Source organism: Heteronotia binoei, chromosome 2, assembly GCF_032191835.1.
Source record: "Heteronotia binoei isolate CCM8104 ecotype False Entrance Well chromosome 2, APGP_CSIRO_Hbin_v1, whole genome shotgun sequence".
In the NCBI taxonomy this organism is placed as follows: Eukaryota; Metazoa; Chordata; class Lepidosauria; order Squamata; family Gekkonidae; genus Heteronotia; species Heteronotia binoei.
This window is the reverse complement of record NC_083224.1, coordinates 76,697,919-76,721,957: the sequence shown is the minus strand read 5'-3', so window position 1 is coordinate 76,721,957 and position 24,039 is coordinate 76,697,919. Positions and strand designations below refer to the sequence as shown.

At 44.9% G+C, this 24,039-nt stretch overlaps 1 protein-coding gene across 1 annotated transcript in view; it reads left to right on the top strand.

Annotated features, from left to right (window-relative positions):
• Positions 1 to 24,039, top strand: part of CNTN2 (contactin 2) — a 93,551-nt gene extending 69,512 nt beyond the window's left edge. Inside the window, exons 12-23 of the mRNA XM_060231333.1 lie at positions 2,909 to 3,036; positions 7,252 to 7,427; positions 7,680 to 7,800; positions 9,953 to 10,111; positions 10,227 to 10,376; positions 10,831 to 10,901; positions 12,020 to 12,254; positions 12,506 to 12,621; positions 12,894 to 13,080; positions 17,560 to 17,672; positions 20,676 to 20,844; positions 23,598 to 24,039. Of these exons, the coding sequence (XP_060087316.1) occupies positions 2,909 to 3,036; positions 7,252 to 7,427; positions 7,680 to 7,800; positions 9,953 to 10,111; positions 10,227 to 10,376; positions 10,831 to 10,901; positions 12,020 to 12,254; positions 12,506 to 12,621; positions 12,894 to 13,080; positions 17,560 to 17,672; positions 20,676 to 20,844; positions 23,598 to 23,707 (1,735 nt within the window). The 3' untranslated portion in view covers positions 23,708 to 24,039. The remainder of the gene's footprint in view (positions 1 to 2,908; positions 3,037 to 7,251; positions 7,428 to 7,679; positions 7,801 to 9,952; positions 10,112 to 10,226; positions 10,377 to 10,830; positions 10,902 to 12,019; positions 12,255 to 12,505; positions 12,622 to 12,893; positions 13,081 to 17,559; positions 17,673 to 20,675; positions 20,845 to 23,597) is intronic.

Here is a 24,039-nt window from a genome sequence, read left to right as displayed (position 1 = left end):
TGAACTGTAGAAAACCATCCACTAGGAAAGCCTATCTACTAAAATGGAAGCGCTTCACTCACTACGCCTCTCAACACAACTTTGACCCTAACTGCGCTACCATCTCTCAGGTACTAACTTACACCTTAGCACTTTCAAGAACAGGCCTCTCATACTCCTCCCTGAAGGTACACCTCGCAGCTATCTCTGCCTTCCACCCCCACATCGGGGGAACAACAGTCTTCTCTCATCATGCCACGAAGGCATTCCTCAAGGGCATCATTCGTCTACACCCTCCAGTCAGACAACTCCTCCCAACCTGGAGCCTCTCTCTAGTGCTCAGCCAGCTCATGAAACCACCCTTTGAGCCCATGGCATCTATTCCACTGCACCTGCTATCGTGGAAAACAGCACTACTCACGGCTCTCACCACAGGCAAGAGGGCTAGCGACATCTGTGCCCTGAGGGCGGACCCACCTTACACAATCTTTCACAGTAACAGGGTGGTCCTTCGCCCCGACCTTCCTACCAAAGGTCGTTTCTCCATTCCACCTAGGGAAACAGTCAACCATACCAGCCTTTTTCCAGCACCCCTCGGACGCAGGCCAGAGGGCTCTCCACAACTTGGACGCGCGCAGAGCGCTAGCTTTCTACATAGACAGAACTCGAGAATTCCGTAAGGATCCGAGACTCTTTGTCACCTACGCCACCCATAATAAGGGCAGCAAAATATCTACTCAGAGGCTCTCTAAGTGGCTCGTTGCCACCATAGAACTCTGCTACCAACTGGCGAAACAACCAGTCCCGCAACACATACGAGCTCATTCTACCAGAGCCGTCGCCACCTCGTCAGCTTTCACGAAGGGCATCCCTATAGAGGACATCTGCGATGCCGCGGTCTGGTCCTCCACATCTACCTTCGCCTCGCACTACGCTCTTGACGTTCGTGCCCGGCGTGATGCCTCCTTCGGACAGGCTGTACTTCGCTCCATCTTCGACTGACCACCGTAAGTACCACTCTCATTACATTCTGGTCTAACCTTGCATACTTTTTACAGATCCAGCACCCGCCTCCGAAGGGATAGCTCGCTAATCACCCATATGTGTGAATGCACAGAGACCACGAAGAAGATGGACAGGTTTCTTACCTGTAACTGATGATCTTCGAGTGGTCATCTGTGCAATCACACAGACCCACCCAGCCTTCCCCGCTGCTGGACACTCATCTAGCACGTCTTCCACCTGTCCGGTGGCGGGAAGAAACTGAGTGGCTAGACGCCTCCCCCCTCGTCCACGCATGCGCAAACGGTGGCTCCGCCCCGGGACGAGGGGGAGGCGCGCCAGATCTACGATCAAGATTGCTTTGAACTCTCCGAGGTCAGGGCCATTCCGGAGGAATACCCATATGTGTGATTGCACAGATGACCACTCGAAGATCATCAGTTACAGGTAAGAAACCTGTCCTTTTCCTGGACGCTCTAGCTATTTGGGAGGTAAAATCCTATGGTACAATAGAACCATAGAGTTTTAACTTCCCAAATGGCTAGCGCATCTGGGAAAACCATAGAGTTTTCCCGGAAATGTCTAGAGTGGCCCTCGCGTGCGCACCAGCATTTTGATAAAGTCACTTCCAGGTGATGTCATTTCATTGTGTGTGCGAATGTCCCCCGCTGGGGCTTGAAGAAGACTTTGCAACCCTATCTAGGAGAACTGGGTGTGATTCCCCACTCCTCCACTTGCAGCTGCTGGAATGGTCTTGGGTCAGCCATAGCTCTTGCAGAGTTGTCCTTGAAAGGACAGCTTCTGGGGAGAGCCTTCTCAGCCCCATCCAATTCACAGGGTGTCTGTTGTGGGAGAGGAAGGTAAAGGATATTGTGAGCTGCTCTGAGACTCTGAAATTCAGAGTGGAGGACAGGATATAAATCCAATGCCATCGTCTTCTTATTACTACTACTACAACTCACGACCTGGTTGCTAACAGACCACAGACCGGTACCGGTCCACAGGCCAGGGTTTGGGGACCCTTGCTTTATCATATATTATTGGCTGTCCTAATTGGAGTTTTAAAACTTTCATGGATTTTATAATAGTTCTATTATATTTTTATGTTTTATTTATATTGTAAGACACCTTGAGTTCTGCAAGGGAGAAAGGCGGCTAACAAATGTTTTAAATAAATAGTGGTTATCAAGTTGGAATGTGGCAGACCTATACTCACTTTTTAGCTGTATTAGACTTCTTGGATGAAAATAGATCTTGGAAAATACAGCCTACATTGTCTAAAAAAAAAAAAGAAATGTTTGAACTGTGAAGAAGTGCCTTCCGTACTATACAAGAAAAATGGCATAAGATTGGCCTTTCTTAAGCACTTTGTGGAGAAAACAGAAAAAGTAAACCCAAAGGCTTTGAACAGTTGAAACAGCAACTTCAGTCACATCATTTTTAAGTAGCTTGAAAGAAAAGCATGCAGTGCCCTTCTAATGCATTCATTTTGTCTGTGGGGGTATTCTAGTTTTGCATGTCTATCACAGCCATTTGATCAGCATTAAACTAATCAATTTCCTTTTGGTAAACGTTGATCACAACTGTTATTTGTGTGTAGGGGTTGCCAGGTCCAACTCAGGAAATATCTGGGGACTTTGGGGGTGGAGCCAGAAGCAAGATTGTGACAAGCATGATTGAACTCTGGCCATCACATTTAAAGTGACCACGTTCTTTTAAATGCCTTTTACAAACATTGCTAATTTAGCCCTAAAACAGGGTTAAAACTCTGCTTTATAAAATATATTATCTTTGACAGATTTTACTCATTGCACATTGCATAATTAATCTGTTTTGTGATTCTGCATGTCTGATAATGTGACTTGGTGATCCATACTTGCCTGCACCATCTTTATTTTTATTTTGGTGGGATTCTTCTTCACTACAGCATAACTATTACTCCTGATGGCACCTTGATCATTCAGAATATTAGCAAGTCAGATGAGGGGAAATACACATGCTTTGCTGAAAATTTCATGGGCAAGGCAAACAGCACAGGAATCCTCTCTGTTCGAGGTAAGGTTTTGTTTTTTTCTCCCTACCAGGAAGCTGTGACCCCAGACTTACCCAGGGCTGTTTTTGCAGCTTCAGGGCAACAGCAGAACCAGAAGGCAGATTGTTGCATCTGCATGGTAGTGGGCTGCATGGAGAGGACCGGCAATTGTTGGCAGGGACCCAGCAGTTTCCTCTGGGTAGCCTATGACTAGCTGTCTCAGTTGCTGCTCTGGATGGACCGAAGAGGGCCATTTAGCTGGGGGGTCCTCCCCTTCTCCTCTTAAAGCCACAAGGTCACCAGGTACCTTCAGCACACTCTTTGGCCATCCCTCCCCCTCCCCTGGTTTCTGGTTTTGTAGCACAGTCATCTTTCTGGTTATCTCATAAGAACATAAGAGAAGCCATGTTGGATCAGGCCAATGGCCCGTCCAGTCCAACACTCTGTGTCACATAGTGACAAAAAAATCCAAGTGCCATCAAGAGGTCCACCAGTGGGGCTAGAAGCCCTTCCACTGTGCCCCCCACAAGCACAAGAATACAGAGCATCACTGCCCCAGACAGAGTTTCAACAATAAGCTGTGGCTAATAGCCACTGATGGACCTCTGCTCCATATGCTTATCCATTCCCCACTTGAAGCTGTCTATGCTTGTAGTCGCCACCACCTCCTGTGGCAGTGCATTCCACATGTTAATCACCCTTTGGGTGAAGAAGCAGGATATGGACCTGAATTGCATGACTGAGACCTGGGTGCACGATGGGGAGACAGTGACTCTCTCCCAGGTAAACCCCCCCCCCCAGAATACTCAGTCTTTCACCAATCACAGACTAGTAGGTGGGGGGGAGGGGTGGCTCTATTCATACGGGAGGCTTACTCCTTTCGGGCACTCCCGTCGCCAAAGATTGCTGGCATTGAATGTGTCTGCCTGATGTGGGATGTTGAGGAGGGATTGGCGGTTTGGCTGGTGTACCATCCACCTAACGTACCAACCAGCGCCTTACCATTCCTGATGGAGGCCGTGACAGGCTGGGCATTGGAACACCCAAGGCTTTTGATCCTGGGTGATAAAAATGCCCATGCCAATGACCTGGCCTCCATTCAGGTGACGGACCTAGTGTCATCCATGGTGACACTGGGACTCTCCCAAGTTGTTACAACACCCACTCAGCAGGCGGGGCACATGCTGGATCTGATCTTTGTGACGGGGGTTGTAGTGGACTGGGTTGCTGGGGAAGTGGTGCCATGGTCAGATCACTATGCCCTAAAAGCCCGTGTGGATGTCCCATCTCAAGCTCGTTTAGGCGGTGAGCATATTTTAGCTCGTCCGCAGAGTCTGATGGACCCTGAGTGGTTCCAAATGGCTCTTTGAGGTCCCTGGCCCCCTGACAATTCTCTAGATGACCTGGTAGAGTCGTGGCATGATCGACTCTCCAAGACCATCGATGAGATCGCACCATGGCACCCTCTGCACCACCGTTCTAAGCTTGCACCGGAGCTGTGGCTGATCAAACGGGGGCTCAGACAGCTAGAGAGGCAGTGGTGGCGGATTCGAGACGAAGCAACCAGAACATCTAATATAGAGTTTATGAGGTCCTATGAGATGGCAGTCAAAGCCACAAAGAAAGTTTTCTTTGCAGCCAAGATTGCGTCTGCGACATCGCTCCTGGCACAATGATTTAGGGTAATTCGATCGCTTACAGTACTGCCACAAGGCAGGCCAAATTGTAGGGAATTGGATATTGGCTGTGAGGCTTTTCCGAATTTTTTCACCGACAAGATCTTGTTGCTCCGTCTCAACCTTCCCGCTACAATTGAAACAGTATGTGAACTCGAAGCTCCATGCCTGTCTTCCGGACCAACTTTGGATTGTTTTAAAGCACTCAGTTTGGAGGAAGTTGACAGAATACTCTCTGTTGTACACCCAATAACATGTGATCTGGATCCGTGCTCATCCTGACTGATTAAAGTGTGCCAGGGAGAGCTCCAATATCCTATATGGGATATTGTAAATAGATCTCTCTCGGAAGGGCTTTTTCCAACGTGTCTTAAAGAGGCAGTGGTCCACCCTCTCCTAAAAAAGTCCACCCTAGACCCGGCCGAATTGGTACACTACTGACTGGTCTCAAATTTACCCTTTTGGGGGGAAAATATTGAGAAAGCAGTAGTGCTACAGTTACAGAGTTTTCTGGAGGATGCTTCCATCCTAGACTCCCACCAGTCCAGCTTCCGCCCAGGCCATTGGTTGGAGACAATTCTGGTCGCCCCAGTGGATGACCTCCAGTGGCATTTGGATCAAGGCGACTCAGCAGTACTGATGCTGTTAGACCTATTGACTGCGTTTGATACAGTTGACCATCAGCTGCTAGCCCACCGCCGCGCTGACGCAGGGATTCATGGGCTAGCCTTACAGTGGCTTTCCTCTTTCCTGTGCGGTCGAGGACAAAGGGTGTCAAGTGGGGGAGAGTCATCACGGAGATACCCGCTTAACTGTAGTGTGCCTCAGGGGGCGATTCTATCCCCAATGTTGTTTAACATCTAAATGCGACCCCTTGCCCAGATTGTCTGTAGGTATGGGCTGGGTTGCCATCAATACACTGATGACACCCAGCTCTATCTACTGATGGATGTCCCAGAAAGCCTGAATCAGGCGCTGAAAGCCGTGGCTAGTTGGCTTAGGCTGAGCCGATTGAAACTGAATCCGACGAAGACAGAGGTCCTTTGCCTGAGTCACGACTGCCTGGGCAGGGAAATCCCCCTACCAACTTTTGATGGGGCGCCACTGACAATGGCGCCCAAGGTCAGAAGCTTGGGGGTGCTCTTGGAGGCCTCCCTGACAATGGAGGCCCAGATAGCAGCAACTGCAAAATCCGCCTTCTTTCATCTTAGGCAGGTGAAACAGTTGGTTCTGGCAACTGTGATTCATGCAATGGTCACCTCGAGATTGGACTACTGTAATGCCCTCTATTGGGGCTGCCTTTGTCGTGAACCCGGAAACTTCAGCTAGTGCAGAACACAGCTGCTAGGCTGCTAATGGGGCGGCCCAAGTGGAAGCACATACAGCCAGTGCTGCAGGAACTGCACTGGCTACCAATAGTGTACCGGATTTGTTACAAGGTGCTGGTTATTACCTTTAAAGCCCTATATGGCCAAGGACCCATTTACCTGAGGGATCGTCTGTCCCCACACATTCCCCAGAGAGTACTAAGATCTGGATCTCAACATCTCCTAGTGATCCCCGGGCTGAAAGAGGCGAGACTATCGACCACCAGGGATCGGGCCTTTTCAGTGGTGGCCCCCTCCTGGTGGAATCAATTGCCAGAAGAGGTTAGGGCCTTGCAGGACCTTGCTCAGTTCTGGAAGGCCTGTAAGACCGCTCTCTTCAAGAAAGCCTTCAGTCGACTGTAGGAGAATTCTGGAACAACTGTCATCCTGAGAATATGAGTAATATCTGATTTGTTAGCACCAACTGTAGATTGTTTTAACTTGTACTAATGGTTTTATTGATTTTATGACTGCAATCATAGTTTACTATGATTTGATGTAAGCCGCCCTGAACCTGCCTCAGCGGGGAGGGCGGGGTACAAATCGAATTAAACATAAACATACTTCCTTTTATCAGTTCTAACCCAAACACAATCTCCTTGCCTGCCACAGCTTTGCATGGTTTTAGGACTGGATCCATTGGGTGGGGTGGGGATGGCTGTGCCTGCGCCTGCGTACCCTTCTCCCCCAAGTGGGGACACTCTTAAGGGGTCTTGGGGATGAAGCCAGGTAGTGGCATGCCCAGTTTGTGGCCTGTTGCTTGGCTCCACTCATAGGTGGCAAGGGAACTGCACAGAGACTTGTGCCCATGTGTGTCCACATAACTTGCCATTCCAGGTTTACCCCATGCAGGCAGGCTGGGGAAGGGTTTAATGGGCTGGTAGACAGGTTGTCCAATGCTTGGATTTGTGCCCTGTGCTGCACCACTGTTCCTGTTGCTGTAATTAATCAAGCTGAGGCCTGTTTCACCCAAATTCTGATTGTGCCACCTACTCTCCCACCCTTCACTCACCCTTAAGTCTGCAATGAATATTGTAATAGAAAAGGTAACACACTCTGCTCCAAAAAAGTACATGGTCCCCTGTTATATCTTCACAACAACCCATGAGAACGGTTAGGATGTGAGAGCTAGTGGATTCTGATGTACACTAACAACCTTGAGAAATAATGTCTCTTTTCACTTGGTTCTCCACAGATGCCACCAAAATTACGCTGGCACCATCCAGTGCTGATATCAATGTAGGTGAGAACATTTCCCTTCAGTGCCATGCTTCTCATGACCCAACAATGGACCTCACCTTTACTTGGAGCCTGGATGACTTTCCTATTGATTTCACCAAGTCTGAAGGCCATTACAAGCGAGCAAGTACGGTGAGGACTGTAAATTGCAGGCTGCTAGCACATAATGTCCAAAAAGCTGGTCACAGTGAAAAGAGACCCAAAGATTTTTCTCCCCTTGAGTTTTATTTTTCTTTGCTGCAAATGATCATATACCAATCTCCAAGACACAGCAGATATAAGCCCTGACTTCCAGCTGCCTGTCACTCTTTTTATCCCATTTGTTTTATTATTCCCAATTTGGTTCTGATGTCTTTCCTGTTGAATACTATCTCTTATTCATAGAAAGAGAGTATTGGAGACCTCATGATCTTGAATGCTCAGTTGAAACATGCTGGACAATATACATGTACAGCCCAGACGGTGGTGGATAGTGCTTCTGAGTCAGCCACACTGGTTGTAAGAGGTAATTTTCCCTGTTCACTGCTTGCCTCCTGTACTTAGGAATGACATGACCATGATGCTCCTGCTCCTTTCACTTTAGGGTTCTCCAGCCTTTCTGTTTTCAGAGTCACTGTATTCTCCTGACAACTCCCAAGCAGAAAGTATATTTCCCACACAAACTAGTTCTTTTAGGGATATGTTCATAGTGAAGGGGTGCCATCTATCAATAAATACTTCTCAGATATAAGAAACATGCACTTAGACATAGTATTACATACAATGAAATGAGAGAGACAGACTATCTGTCATGGTCACTGTCACATTGTGGGCCAAGGCTAGCCACTGTTTTACCTGCCTTTACTGTCATTTCCACCACCTCAGGTAAAATATAACTCCTCTCTCTCATGGATTGCCTGAAGACAACTCCACAGGGGTGTCACTCAGTAACATGCCAAGCAGCTAAGCAGATGGGTAAGGACTTGTGCAAACTCTCTCAAGTGAAACAAATTTGATTTCTGCAAGGCACAGGCTCTCAGGGTACCATAAAGGACAGGATCTAGGTTCACTAAGTAAAATAAACAAAAGACAGTTGCTAACTAGTACTTGCAATCCATGTAACATCTGATCTGTGGCAGTTGCAGGATGCGCCCATCTCCAGGTGCATCTGCAGCTCTCCTTAGCATCATTCTTCTCTGGCATCCTTCATGGTAAACACTCACTGCAGCACACTCAACCACAGTCCCAGGAGGAGCTCCTGGGAGTTTCTTTCCAAACAAAGGGATTCCCCTTTTCAGACTTCCCCCACCATGTGTGCTCTAGGAACTTTCAGCAAATCTGGATGCCAAGCCTTGGTGCTCAAGCCTGCCAAACCTGGGCCCTCAAATCAAGAGGTGTTAATATATCAAAGGGCTGGCATGTTATCCCTCTCAGCTGGAAAAGGATGCTCTGTATCTAGCAAAGAGAACCTTCTCTCCAGTCACACAAAGATGTCTGGACTGCCTTCCATCACCATAACAGTCAAGGCATCTCTTGCTCCCCTGCCTGTCATCTCATCACAGTCTCTGTTTCATACAACCTGAAAACAGTTTTTGTTTCCTTAAAAATAAACTTGTGGGTATATGCTTTATCTTTAATAAATATCATTAAAGCTGCCTAATGTCAGATAAAGAGCCCCATGGCGCAGAGTGATAATGCTGCAGTACTGCAGTCGGAGCCCTCTGCTCATGACCTGAGTTCGATCCCAGCGGAAGCTGGTTCAGGTAGTCGGCTCCAAGTTGACTCAGCCTTCCATCCTTCCGAGGTCAGTAAAATGAGTACCCAGCTTGCTGGGGCGAAAGTGTAAATGACTGGGGAAGGCAATGGCAAACCACCCCGTAAAAAGTCTGCCCTGAAAACGTTGCAAAAGCAACGTCACTCCAGAGTCGAAAACGACTGGTGTTTGCACAGGGAACTACCTTTACCTTTTTTTAAAATGTCAGATAAAATTGCCTTAGAGGTTACCAGTTCTCCATTCCTTTGTCACATTGCTAGAAAAGCTATTGGAGGCCATTCAGATTGTTCAAATTTGTTACTCTCTGAAGTTGAAAAATGTCAGTCATCTTATATGTATTCAAGAGTAGTGTCTCACAAATTTTTATACTACAGATTGTCAAGATATTGATTTAAGTAACTTCATGACTCAGGATATAAAATTTTATGTGAGTGTTCTTTCAATAGGCTGAAAATTCACTGGTGAAACAGAATGCTTCCTTTAAATATTTTCTTAAAATTAAAAACTTTAAGTAATTGAGAATCTACTAGCACAGGATCTAGAATTCTGTTTGACAACTAGAAACACAACTTCACTATCCAGAACAGATGGTTATGGTAGGCCAATTTGCCTGGAGTGGAAAAGGCCAGAGAATTCCTGGCGTATTGAACATTTGTAGACAGGAAAGTTGTGACTTCCATAAAACCTGGAATGTACAAGCCTAGAATTATTCAGGGTGCTCTGGAATTCTGACTAAAATAATTGAATGGATTCACCCTCAGTGCTACCATAAAGACAAGAGAGCAGGAAAGGAGATTCACAGAATTCAGATATAGCTGATAAAGTCCACACTGTGAATCCAAATGTTACACTTTGCATGCATAATGCACACCTTCAGTTATTTCTGTTGTTCTCTTTCTGGTAGGTCCTCCAGGGCCTCCTGGGGGGTTGGTGGTGAGGGACATAAAAGATTCCACTGTGCAGCTGAGCTGGAGTCGAGGCTCTGATAACCACAGTCCTATTGCCAAATATGTCATCCAGGCCCGCACTCCACTCTTCTCCAAATGGAAGCAAGTGCGCACCAGTAAGTGTCTTGAGGGCAGTGGCCCATACTGTGCATGCTCCAGTGCAAGGCTTCACATCTCCCCTTTTGGCACTGGTTGCTCTATTTGGTCTATTCTTCTGCTTTTGGGTTATAGATCCTGCAAATATTGAAGGTAATGCAGAGATGGCCCAAGTGGTCAATCTCATCCCATGGATGGATTATGAATTTCGGGTCCTGGCTAGCAACATCCTTGGTACTGGAGAATCTAGTGTACCGTCTGCCAAGATCCGCACCAAAGAAGCTGGTGAGTTCATATATTTTTTGAGGGGAAAAAAAATCTGGCAGCAGCTGTATGACAGCACTTTGTCTCCCATGGCAGTAGATGTTTATGTGCTTATGAGCAAGCATACACCACCTTTGTATTTTTGTGAGGACTATAACATATCTGACATATTTAAGATTAAGATATCGTGACCTATTGATTTTACTGCATGCTTATTTCCTAGACATCCCAAATAGTTCTTTTCAGCCATTTAAAAGTATATTCATAATGTACAAAATCATGTATAACAGTTATAGGATCAATTGAATATTCTGTTTGAATCTCAGTTGTATTATTGAACTTCAATTCCATCTTCTTTAGGACATAGCCTCTGCCTTCTGCTTTGTTAGATGTCGTTATTTTTCCCTCCAGATTGCTTGGCTTACATTTTCTTATTTAACTTGCATTTGGTCTGTTTTATTGGGGAATAAAACAGCCCCTACAGTTGCACCATCCGGGCTCAGTGGAGGAGGGGGAGCACCTGGGGAACTCATCATCAACTGGACGGTAAGCTGGCCATAAACCACACAAATGTGAATGTTTTCATTACTAATGGATTTAAGCATGTTTCTTGTAGGAATGAGAGGATAAGCGAAAAATTCCTGTATTAATTTGTTGCCTTATATCCAGCCTTTTGTTAATCTTGGAACTCAAGACAGCTTATACAGCAAAACAGGCACTGACCAGACCAGTCTTATATAGTTTCAATGGGGTTGCTATGTCACATGCCTTCCACCCATAGCAGGCTTTTATTTAAGCGACTTTAAAGATAGTGAAGTAGTGAGAATGTGATTAGGATGGCTGCATCCCTTGAAGTTGCATTCAGCAACTCACTTCGTCCCCAGATTTCTGTGTGTAAACTCTATATGGTGTAGCCTCATGGAAACATACACATTCAAGTTAACATAGATCTTTAACAGCATAGATCTTTAATGGTGGCTATAAGACCTAAACTGATGATTTCCTGCCTATGAAATAACAGTGTTCTTGCTGAGCTGTAGCAAACCTGAGCACATCTACTTAGAAGTAAGTCTCATATAATTTAGTGGGGCTTACTCTAAGGAAAGTGTCTTTAGGATTAAAGCCTAGAGCACATTCAAGTTAGAATGGCGGTGCCACTAAAACCAGCTTCTCCATGGCAAGTGATCTCTGTGTATCTCATAGCATTTGGAAGTGCCTACCATTTCAAGTTTGATTGCCAGTTTTCTTTCAGCTGCCAGGAACATGGATTAGGACACAGAGACTCCAGACATGGCAGCTGAACATTACACAGCGAGATCTTCTGAACTTTCCAGATCAGGCAGGGATCACTTCTCATGGACAGCCATCATTTATGATGTGACAAGTTTTCTGGCTCTAAATTCACCAACATGTTGGATGAATTAGTTAATGGACTGAAGATGGTAATGATATATGTGAAAGTGTACGTGTGTTCCATATGAATATTCTTTGTCTACACTGCGACCCAGATTAATTTCAAACTGTGCTATTGCTGAGATTTTAGTCCCTGTACTCTCGTTTGTTTTCCTTGGTAGCATGTAATAGACATAAATTTGTAACATGATATGAATATAAAATATGAACCCCGACCAAGACTGAGTTTTTGGTCTCAATATGTATCTCAGCCAATGCACCGGGAGTACCAGAATGGAGAAGGTTTTGGATATATCCTGTCTTTCCGAAAACAAGGGACCCAGACTTGGAAGAAAGCAAAAGTGCCCCATGCAGAATCCCTGCACTATGTTTATCGCAATGAAAGTGTTGCACCTTATACACCTTTTGAAGTGAAGATCAGGGCCTTCAACAGGAAAGGAGATGGACCAGAGAGCTTAGTGGCCATTGTGTACTCTGCAGAAGAAGGTATGCTTGGATCATAGGAGTAGCTCATGTTCAAGTATTGCTAAGGCTTAGCTTCATTTCTTTCTCATTCTCCCAGCATTACCTAATAAAACTAATCAATATCATTATGAGGGGATGCTTCCTATCATTCTTCAATGATAGGCCAAATGCCTGGCTTCTAATCTTTTCTTCATAGATATTTTGAGGCTGGATAAGATTTTTTTGTAATTACAGGCTAATTTAAGTAAAGTAGTGTTACTGTAATTTGACAGAACCAAGAGTGGCTCCATCTAACATTACAGTTGAGGGAGTTATGGCCACAGAAATGGATGTTTCATGGGAGCCAGTGGAGCAGAGTGACATGAATGGAATCCTTTTGGGCTATGAGGTAAGTAATAAGAAAGACTGGAATTGGAACAAGGCTCACATTTAGTTCACATTCACCCTCTTCACAAAGAAGGATTGAGCTGGTAGGGCTGAAATTGCCACAACTGTTTAATGCTCAAATAGATTCCCTCTCCCAACTCAGTCTGACCAGCCTTATAATACAGTAAAATCACCTCTTCTGAAAAACCCAAGAAGGCCATTCCAGAAGAAATGGTCTAGTGAAAGACTGCAGTTCCTGAGGAACTCTTGACTCCTTTGTTTTCTTGGCTTCAGATCCGATACTGGAAACATGGTGACAAAGAGGAGGCTGCTGACAGAGTGAGGACCGCTGGTCTTGAGAAGTCGGCACATGTGACAGACCTCAACCCCAACACAAAGTACCATGTGACAGTCAGAGCTTACAACCGGGCAGGGACAGGGCCAGCCAGTCTCCCCACAAGCTTCATGACCACAAAACCACGTGAGTGACTATTAGATTTGGTAACATATATATGAGCATACTTCATATATTTCAGGAGCACATGCTGTGTATGTCCTTAGCAGGTTCTGTCACTCCTTTTTGACACATCAGCCAGTTTTCTGCCATCACTGACAGTGTTTTTGAAAGAAATGTGTGCCCCATTCATATCCAGTAGTTTATTTTATATTCAGATTTGCACATACATAAGAAGATATGTGAGAATTGTTTGTAAGAAGTAATAAAATTACAAATAAGGAAAAAATAAATGAGTTTCAGGAGTACAGTATACAGAAGTTGGAGATTCTAGTTCAAGGCCAAGGCTGTACCAGTCAAAATATAAAATGCCTTAGAATGTGTTTCAGATACTCCCCCCCACATAGCCACTGCACTGTAACAAACTTAACACAAGACACAAAAGTTTAAGATATATGAAAGATACATTATAGTATCAGTATGTACAGATTAGAGCAAAAACAGCACATTTTTGTGGGTATCTGAATGACAGCCTTTTGGCTCCACAATTATGGAACCGTGTCCACAGAGTGGTGTGCTTGGCCTCGAACTTTAGGAGGCAGCTGAAGATGGTTTTATTTAGGACTGCATTTTGATTGATTTAGCTCAGGGGTGGGGAACCTTTTTTCTGCCAAGGGCCATATGGATATTTATAACATCATTCGTGGGCCATAAAAAATTATCAACTTAAAAAACAGTGCTCCACTGAGGGAGAACGATTCAGGCCAGCAAAATTAATGCAAATACTTGTTTTTCTATTTGAAGTCATATGGGGAGAGCCTAATCTGGTACACGCACACACCCCCAGCCTGCCGCCTTAGGCAAATGCATAGTTCCAGGACTTTTTTGTAGAAAAAGCCAAGCAGGAACTCAGTAGCATATCAGACCACATCCCCTAATATTGGCATATAAGGTCACACACTCATTAGTATATTAGGCCACACCATCTGGGATAATCAAGTGCAAACTGAACTGTGACAGTAACTTTTCCAGGCCCTGCAGCAACTCTGGCTGGCCAGCCAGGCCCCAGGGAGGCTGCCGCACAGTACATCTGGGCCCTGTGATCCCTGCCTGGCCCGGGGGAGGCTGCTGCACAGCGCAGCTGGGCCCCACGATCCTCGCTGGCCAGCCAGGCCCCAGGGAGGCTGCCACATGGCTCGGTTCTGTCCAGCAATCCCCAAAGGCCACACCAAGTGACCTCGAGGGCTGCATACAGCCCTCTGGACGGAGGTTCCCCACCCCTGATTTAGCTTTTACTGTTGGCAGTCCTAATTGAAGCTTTTAAACTGTGACTTTTATGAGTTTTATAATTTTTTTGTGTGTTTTTTAATGTGATTTGCATAATATTTTACCTATATCATAAACTGCCATGAGTTGCACAAGGGAAAAAGACAACTAATAGATGTTTTAAATAAATAAATAGTGCTCTCTCCTCCAAAGGAGAACTTGTTCAGCTTCTGACATCAGGACAAGCATATTCTCTTTCCAGATGTTCGTGTTTGCACCCCTCAGGAGGTGCAGCTGCCTGCTTAAGACTTCAAAGCAGGATAAAAACGTAAGAAGAGTTCTGCTGGATCAGACCATGGTCCATCTACTCCAGCATCCTGTCTCACACAGAGGTCAATCAGTTCCTCTGGATGACCAACAACAGGGTATAGAGGCTGAGGCCTTCCCCAGTGTTACCTCCTGGCTCTGGGATTCAGAGGCTGGCTGATTCTAAATGTGGAGACTTCCCTTAGTCACCATGGCTAGTAGCCAGCCACTGATTAATCTGTCTCCTCCATTTATCTGTCTAATCCCCCTTTAAAGTTGTCTGTTTCTGTGGCCATCACTATATCGTCTGGCAGCAAATTCCACATTTTAATTATACATCCCTCTGTGCAAAGTAGTATTTCCTTTTGTCTGCCCTGAACCTACTGCCCATCAATTTCATTGGATGCCCCTGAGTTCTAATATTTTGGGAGAGGAACAAAAAATTATTTTTGTCTGCTCTCTCCACCTCATGCATAATTTTATAAACCTCTACCAGGATGTTGTCAGGCTTTTAGCAGACCACAATATATGGCTGCTGTGCTGAGCCTGGTGGGTCACAAATTGTTCAGGCCTGCTGTAAAGGCTTCCTTAAATAGCTACAGCTCATAGGAAGACCAGAAAACAGTAGAATGGATATAAGAAGATTCCAGTCATCTTCCAAATAAACGAGGAAGAGGAAAATTGGCTTACCTACAACTTTTCTTACAGAAAGTAATGGATAGAATCCAAAGTGTTAGTGGGGGCAAGTGTGTTCCGTATTTCGAACACTGGTATACTTTTGACATCCCCCTCAAAACTTCATGTTAAAAGGAAAGAAGCTCAATATTAGTGAATATGAACCTACAAAAAGATTTTGGACATTCCAGCAATTTAGGAATATGCTCCCCAAATCTGGGAAACAGTTTGTCAATTTTTTTCTAAAATAGTTGCTAAATTGGTGGTATTCAATACAGTTAATCTGAGTCTACAAGAAAATGTTTGGATCTTCCACAAATGCAACATGCTTCATTCTCACAGACCCTAGATCTGGGGTGTCAAACATGTGGCCCAAGGGCCAAATTAGGTCCCTGGAGGACTCCTATCAGACACCCAAGCAATTGGCTGTCATCTGCTTCCTTCCGCATCACAGTTTGCTTTGCAAGGCTTGCTCAATCGCACAGGAGCTACAAAGCAAAACCTCTATTTTCTCCATTTAACTGAGGCTCCTTCCCCTCCTGGTCCCCTGGGGAAGGAGGGAAAGAGCCAGAGTTTCCTTTGCCCAGTTCCCCAGATGGCTATGGGTTATCAGCCAATAGTCTCAGCCAATAGAAGGAAGAGAGGCTTGGCTCAGTAGCTCTGCTGTGCAATTGAGAGAGCCTGGCAAAGCAAGCTCTGCCTCCCCCCTCCCTTCCTCCCCAAGGGAGGAGCCTCAGCCAATAGAGAAAATAGAGGTTATGTTCTGTAGCTCCTGTGCAACTGAGCAAGCCTGGCAAAGCAAGCTGTGATGCAGAAGGAAGAAAGAGAGAGGGAAAAGGAAGCAAATGACAGCCAGTCAATTGGGGACCTGATAGGAGCCTTCCGAGGGCCTGATTTGGCCCCCAGGCCATATGTTTGACACCCCTGCTTTAATGGGTAAACCGATTTTTTTTTTCCTATGACTTCCTGGGTCAACCCTCCCCCCCCCCGATTGCTTGGAAGGGTTAAAAAGCAAAGACTGGAATATATTATTATTATAGATTCTTCATTTCTTCCAAAAATACTTAGTTGAGATTGTATCCTTCTAAGATGGAGAGCTCCATGGTGCAGAGTGGTAAAGCTGCAGTACTGCAGTCGAAGCCCTCTGCTCACAACCTGAGTTCAATCCCAGCGGAAGCTGGTTCAGGTAGCCGGCTCAAGGCTACCTGTTGCAGCCTTTCATCCTTCTGAGGTTGGAAAAATGAGTACCCAGCTTGCTGGGGGGGATAGTGTAGATGACTGGGGAAGGCAATGGCAAACCACCCCGTAAAAAGTCTGCCATGAAAACATTGTGAAAGCAACGTCACCCTAGAGTCAAAAACAACTAGTGCTTGCACAAGGAACTAACTTTTTTAAGATGGATGGAAATGGCCCAGGCTAGCCTGATCTCATCACATCTTGGATGCTAAGTTGGGTTGGCCCTGGTTTACTACTTCCGTGGGAGAGTACCAAGGAAGTCCAGGGCTGCTACACCGAGGCAGGCAATGGCAAATCACCTCTGTTCATCTCTTGCCTTGAAAATCCAATGGGGTCGCCATAAGTAGGCTGCAACAGGATGGTACTTTCCATCACCAACATTATCTATGACTGACCCACTACATTTTGGTGCCCAAGGTAGCCAATCCCTCAGCACTCCCTTGTACCCTCTGGGGGGACAGGAAAGGTATGACCAATCCAGATTACAGTGACATTGATGTGGCAAGATTGTGCTCTGTAGTAATAACATCTGGCAGATAGCTCATCTTTAATAGTATTAAAAATCCATTCTCACCTCTGCCTTGTGATAACCAGTCCACAGGAGATTTTTTTAGACTTTCCTTTTACCAAGTAGTCAACAGGATTGAAAAAAATACTTTCTTGACTTTGAATATATCATTTTTGTTGTGGTAAAAGACCAGTGAAAAATTCATATGTATCAGGGAGGAGACAGTCACATGAGGAGAGAGGCAATGACAAGCAAAATGAAAAAGATAAGCAAGGCATGATGATCCTAGAATGAGAGATGTGGGGCGGGGGGGACAGTGTAAAGAGAAGAGCAAATATGGGAAAGAAAGGCAGAGATGATTGAGAAGATGTTTAGAAGAGGAAGAGAGTTTCTCTCCTAGTTCATTGATTCAGATGGGAGAAATGGTTGGAATGTACCAGCCAAACACAGGCTGGAAATCTCTAGCTGGCTTTCTGTTGCCTCAGTAAAACTCTTCACCAGTGTGTATCTTCTAGCACCAAGAACACCACCTGGCAACATCTCCTGGAAATTTACTGGCTCTGTTGTAAGCATCAGATGGGATCCCGTGATTGCAAAGACAGATGAATCTGCTGTCACTGGGTACAAGGTAACTTAGATTTTAAACTTTTGAAGTGCAATATAATGGCCTCAAGCCTATTCTCAATTATTTCTTAAGCCAGGGCAACATAATTAATTAATGTTATTTTTAATCCACTTTTTATACTGAGATTTAAGGGGAATTACACCGTGCAAGGCAACACAATCAACAGGATGAGTCATGAAATAAGCAGTGTAATAGGGTTAAGTTTGCAGAAATCTGAAATAAAGTGTTAACATGACATGTTAAACGATGTGGAAATTACATAGTAGGATAATATATAACAGCAACAGATAGTATGTACTATACACAGTAGCATAAACCATAGTCTTTTTCCTTTGTAAAAAGATGTTTCAGAACCATTCCATTACAATACAGCCATATTACCTGGGTAAAAATGCCCTTCTGAATAATTCAGTTTTGCAGAGTTTGCAGAATGCCAGGAGAGCAAGAGCCTTCCTCACCTCATCAGGGAGGCCATTCCATAAGGTGGGGAACCACAACAAAGTAAGCATATGTACAGGCAGTTGTTGATCTTACCTATTTGTAGTGGGGTGCCTGCAAAAGGCCCTGCTCAGATGAGTAAAATTATTGTGGTGAAGCATAGAAAAAGCCAGTCCTGCAGATACGAGAGTTCAAGGACATGAACTGCTTTGTATGTGACAGCTAGTACTTTTAATTGAACCCAGTAACTGATGGGCAGCCAATGTAGTAACTGTAGAATGGGAGTAGTATCCATGCACCACCTAGCTCCTGATAAGAACCAACCTGCAGCGTTTTGAACCAGCTAGGGCCTCTGAACTGATTTAGAGGAGAGACCGATGTAGAATGCATTACAGTTGTCCAGTCTCGATGTTACCGTGGCCTGGATATAGTTGGCCAGATCAGTTGATTCAAGGTGTAGGGCTAAACTGAGTTGGAAGCAGCCCCGGCGCTAGGGGTTCTGCATTACAGTTGTCCAGTCTCGCTGTTATCATGGCCTGGATATAGTTGGCTAGATCAGCTGACTCAAAGTGTAAGGCTAAACTGAGTTGGAAGTAGCCCTGGTGCTAACCCCAGGCAGAACCCCACGCTGCTGCCCCATTCCCCAACTCCAACCACGTGGCATGATGACATCACCCAAAAGTGTCGTCATTGTCGTGGCGCGCCCCCTGTCTGCTTCACTTGGAACTGAGCAAGGGCCGCCTGCCTTGTTCTTCCTTCGCTCCAATAAGAGCGAAAAAAGGACGCTCCACCCACCCCAGCGCTCTCCCGGTTTGGAGGCAGCTGGGCAGGAGCTGCCTCATTTTTCCTTCACTCCAATCAGAGCGAAGAAAGGACATGGCTGAGTCAGTGCAAGCAGGGAGGAGGAGGGGGCACCCCCCACAGCAGGGTGGCGCCCTAGGCCACCGCCTACCTCGCTGACTCCCACGCGCTGGCCCTGGTTGGAAGAATGCATTTTTGCACCTGCACTAAGTTGCTTCTCTAACAGTAATGTTGGACCTGGAATAATCCCTAGACTCTGACCCAAGTCAGCAAGTGTCAGCTGAATCACAGGTGGGAAGTACAACATCCTTCAAGACCTCTGACTTCCCAATGAGCATTAACCCTGTCTGTCCTATTAGGATTTATTTTCAATGTGCTCACTCTTAGCCATTTAGCTGCAGCAGACAGGAGGTGATCCAGGACCTCTACTACATTACCAGGAAATATTTAGCAGAGCACATTGATGACTGTCAACCCCGAAACTATGAAAGATTTGTTCTACAGGCTTTAGAGGTTGAATAGCATGGGGGAATAGGATAGCACCTTGTGGAACCCCACAGGATAGGCCAGACACAGATGACAACTGGTCTCCAATGGCAGCCAGACTTCACAGACCACACTCAATGAAGAATGATTTGAACCATCCCAAAGCACATTACTTGTTTTTGCCTCCAGATGCCTGAAGAAGATGACATGGTCCACTGTATAAAAGGCTGCAGATAAATCCAGTAGGAGCAACAAAGAGGCATGGATTTTGTCTACAGTCAATTAAAACCACCAGGGCCATAGCCAGACCTGATGAGTTATCCAAAGACCTGGTTTTGGTCCACTCCTGCTGTCTTAATTGCTTTGCCCAGAAAGGGCAAACTAGAGACTGCACAATAATTTTCCATGTCATTTTCCTGAAGGGGTGATTTTTAAGTAGTGGATAGATAACTGGCTCTTTGAATGATCAAGGTGCCCTGAGTCCGTGATTTCATAACAGAATTAGTAATAAATACCAAAGGATGGTTGATGTCCTTATATGATTTTTAGCAGCCAGGATGGGCAGAATTCAGGGCACAAGAATCCTGTCAACATCTATCATGGAAACTGGGCCAAAAGAGACCATAAATGGACTACATGGTGTATTAGACATATGGGCCTCTGAAAAATAACTCTGGGTGTGGTTGGCTGTTCTTGTCAGATCAGGGACTGGGGACTTTGTTTCTGCATCTGTTGAAATTTTACAATTTCTTAGGATATGTAGTCAGTTTGGATTCTGACTGCAGCCTTCTGCAAAGTTGTTTGGTTTTCTCTTACGTATTGAAGGGAGGGAACCCCCCACAACTTTCCCATTAGGCCCAATGTGGCTTATGAGCTGTACCACTGGCAGGTCCAGTATGGTTTCCAGGCTCCTGTGACAACTGCCAGAGGTAGGTGGGTTCTCTTTACGTGCAGAGAACACTATTTTACTTTGGGGGAAATTAACCCCCCTTGTGGTTTTTTTAAGATTTCAAATTTTTCTGCAAACTTGAGGGGGGGGTCACCCATGTTTGCAGAAAAATACGTTTTGGTTGTAACTCTGATCCACGGATTTAGATATCCGCAGATGGGGGCCACACTTGAGATACAGATATATAGACAAAATGACACTGAGAACTTAAATTGAGAAATTGGGGTATTACTCTTGTGGTTACGGATCTGTAAATATATATGTTGGGGGGGAACAGAACCCAACAATTAAGGACTTTAAAAAGTAAGCCTCAAATTATGCTTCTGCCATAGATGTTGTACAAGCAGGACTCGCATTCCACTCCCAAACTGTACATAGCCAACAATAATCGGATTGAAGTCCCCTTTCCAGAAGACTCCACTCATGCCACGGTGCAAATCAGGACAACTGGTCCAGGTGGAGATGGAGTCCCAGCACAAGTGCACATCCTCAGAAATAGCGGTACGTCTCCCCTTTTATTTTTTCATATATTTTCAGCTGTTTATAAGAATGAACAATCTCAGATGACAAACTTATCTGGGAAAATAAGAAAGCTTATCTGCTTCTCATTGCCTTATTTTGCTCTCTCTCTATCCATCATGGTACACCCTGGAGCTGCAGAGGATGAAACAGCAACTAGAGCGAGTGTGGCAGAGATCTTATGACGAGGAGTCTAGAACTTCTTATAGAGTGTTTATGAAGACCTATGAGAAGGCAGTGAAGTTCGCTAAGAAGGAATTCTATGCGGCCTCCATTGCATCAGCGAAATCGCACCCAGCCCAGTTATTTAGGACAATTCAATCATTGACTACAGTACCAACAGGCAATCAAAAGCTAGAGAACTGGATATTGGCTGTGAGGCTTTTGTAACTTATTTTGCAGATAAGGTCTTGACTCTCCCCACAATCCCACTTTCTGATGACCCTGAAGTGGGGGGAAAGCCTCCAAACTGGGGGATTCCCTGCCCCTACCTGGGGATTGGCAACCGTAGCTGAATGAGTGGGCATCAACGTGGCAAATGAGGAAATGCAAAGTAATGTCACAATGAGGAAATGCCAAAAGTCGTAACTATAAATATATGTTGATGGAGTTCAAGCTGGCAGAGACTGACCAAGAGAGAGATCTTGAGAGTTGTGATAGATAACTCACTGAAAATGTTGACTCAATGTGCGATGGCAATAAAAAAAAGGCAAATGGTATGCTGGGGATTGTTAGGAGGGGAACTGAAAACAAATCAGCCAGTATCGTAATGCCCCTGTATAAATAGATGGTGCAGCCTTATTTGGAATACTGTATACAATTCAGATAATCACACCTCAAAAAAGATATTATAGCACTGGAAAAAGTGGAGAAAAGGGCAACTAAAATTATTAAGGGGATAGAACACTTTCCCTTTGAAGAAAAGGTTAGGGCTCTTTAGCTTGGAGAAATGACAACTGAGGGGTGACATGATAGAGGTTTACAAAATTATGGATGGGACAGAGATGGTATTCTCAAAATACAAGAGCTCATGGGCACTCAATGAAATTAAAGAACAGTAGGTTTAGAACAGGTATAGGAAATACTTCTTTACCCAAAGAATAATAAGGGATCTGTTGAGGCTGGGTGAGTGGGCGTCAACGTGGCAGATGCGGTTCAATGTGGCCAAGTGCAAAGTGATGCACATTGGGGCCAAGAATCCCAGCTACCAATACAAGTTGATGGGGTGTGAACTGGCAGAGACTGACCAAGAGAGAGATCTCGGGGTCGTGGTAGATAACTCACTGAAAATGTCTAGACAGTGTGCGTTTGCAATAAAAAAGGCCAACGCCATGCTGGGAATTATTAGGAAGGGAATTGAAAACAAATCAGCCAGTATCATAATGCCCCTGTATAAATCGATGGTGCGGTCTCATTTGGAGTACTGTGTGCAGTTCTGGTTGCTGCACCTCAAAAAGGATATTATAGCATTGGAGAAAGTCCAGAAAAGGGCAACTAGAATGATTAAAGGGCTGGAACACTTTCCCTATGAAGAAAGGTTGAAACGCTTGGGACTCTTTAGCTTGGAGAAACGTTGACTGCGGGGTGACATGATAGAGGTTTACAAGATAATCCATGGGATGGAGAAAGTAGAGAAAGAAGTACTTTTCTCCCTTTCTCACAATACAAGAACTCGTGGGCATTGCTGAGCAGACAGGTTAAAACGGATAAAAGGAAGTACTTCTTCACCCAAAGGGTGATTAACATGTGGAATTCACTGCCACAGGAGGTGGTGGCGGCCACAAGCATAGCCACCTTCAACAGGGGTTTAGATAAAAATATGGAGCAGAGGTCCATCAGTGGCTATTAGCCACAGTGTGTGTGTATATATAAATTTTTTTGCCACTGTGTGACACAGAATGTTGGACTGGATGGGCCATTGGCCTGATCCAACATGGCTTCTCTTATGTTCTTAATTAACATGTCAAATTCACTGCCACAGGAATTGGTGGCAGCTATAAGCATAGACAGTTTCAAGAGGGGATTGGATAACATGGAGCAGAGGTCCATTGATGGTTATTAGCCACAAGGTATTTATGGAATACTATGTCTAGGTCACTGATGCTCTGTATTTCTGATACTTGGGAGGCAACAGTGGGCGGCCTTCTGAAGTTCTGGCCCTGCTAGCGGACCACTTGATGGCACCTGGTTTTTGGCCACTGTGTGACACAGACTGTTGGACTGGATGGGCCATTGGCCTGATCCAACATGGCTTCTCTTATGTTCTTGTGTATCAAGATCTGTGGTTGATATGTATGGCAACATGGATTAAGTCAGGATGTAGTGATCAGATTAGATATAGCAATTAATGTGTGTTGAGGATGCATAGTAAGATGGTGTGTAAGGCAAGAGAGGAAAATGTCAACTTGGGACAGCATTGCCACCTCACCATTGAATCCAAGTAGTGATGTAGGCAGGTGCTGGGTGCTTAGTTGTGGTTTCATGACCTCACTGGCCAATCCCTTTCTGTCTTATGATATCTCAAAATTATGCCATGTGTAATTCACATGGAAACTAGTCACATGAAGCATGTATTCACAGCAGTGTTGGACTCCAAAGCCCCCAGCAGCCAGCAACATTAAGTGTTATTCATAGACATCAGCAATTTCTAAACTTTTCACAATCCTCTCTGGTTGTTAAAAAAATAAGGTTTGTTTTTTTTAATGTAACTAAATTGAACTATTTCTTTCTTGCAGGTACAAGTATGATGGTAGAAAAATCTGCAGGCCATCCAGCAGCACATACTGTGATTTCCCTGACTCATTCTGTAGTAATGTTGGTCCTGATTGGTTACTTGGAGCTCTGATGTCAGTTGCTATAATGGAGGGCTACCAGATAAGATACCTTATAATTTAGTGGGAGCAGTTGATCATCAGGACTACAAATTTCTACCACAGCTACGCAACAGGAAGTGATTGGTAGAAAAGAACTCAAGAGGAAAACTTACCTTCTTTTTTTTTAGAAAATAGAACATTTCATACAAGATATGAGACTTTAACCTATCAAAGATTTTTTTACCTGAAGAAGCAAAAGTTGAATTCTGGAAACTGGATGTCTCATAGTACTGTATTCAGTAGATTTTTCTGCCTTACAAAGCCAGGTACAAAAATAATTGGACTCCTAAAACTTGATCTTGTT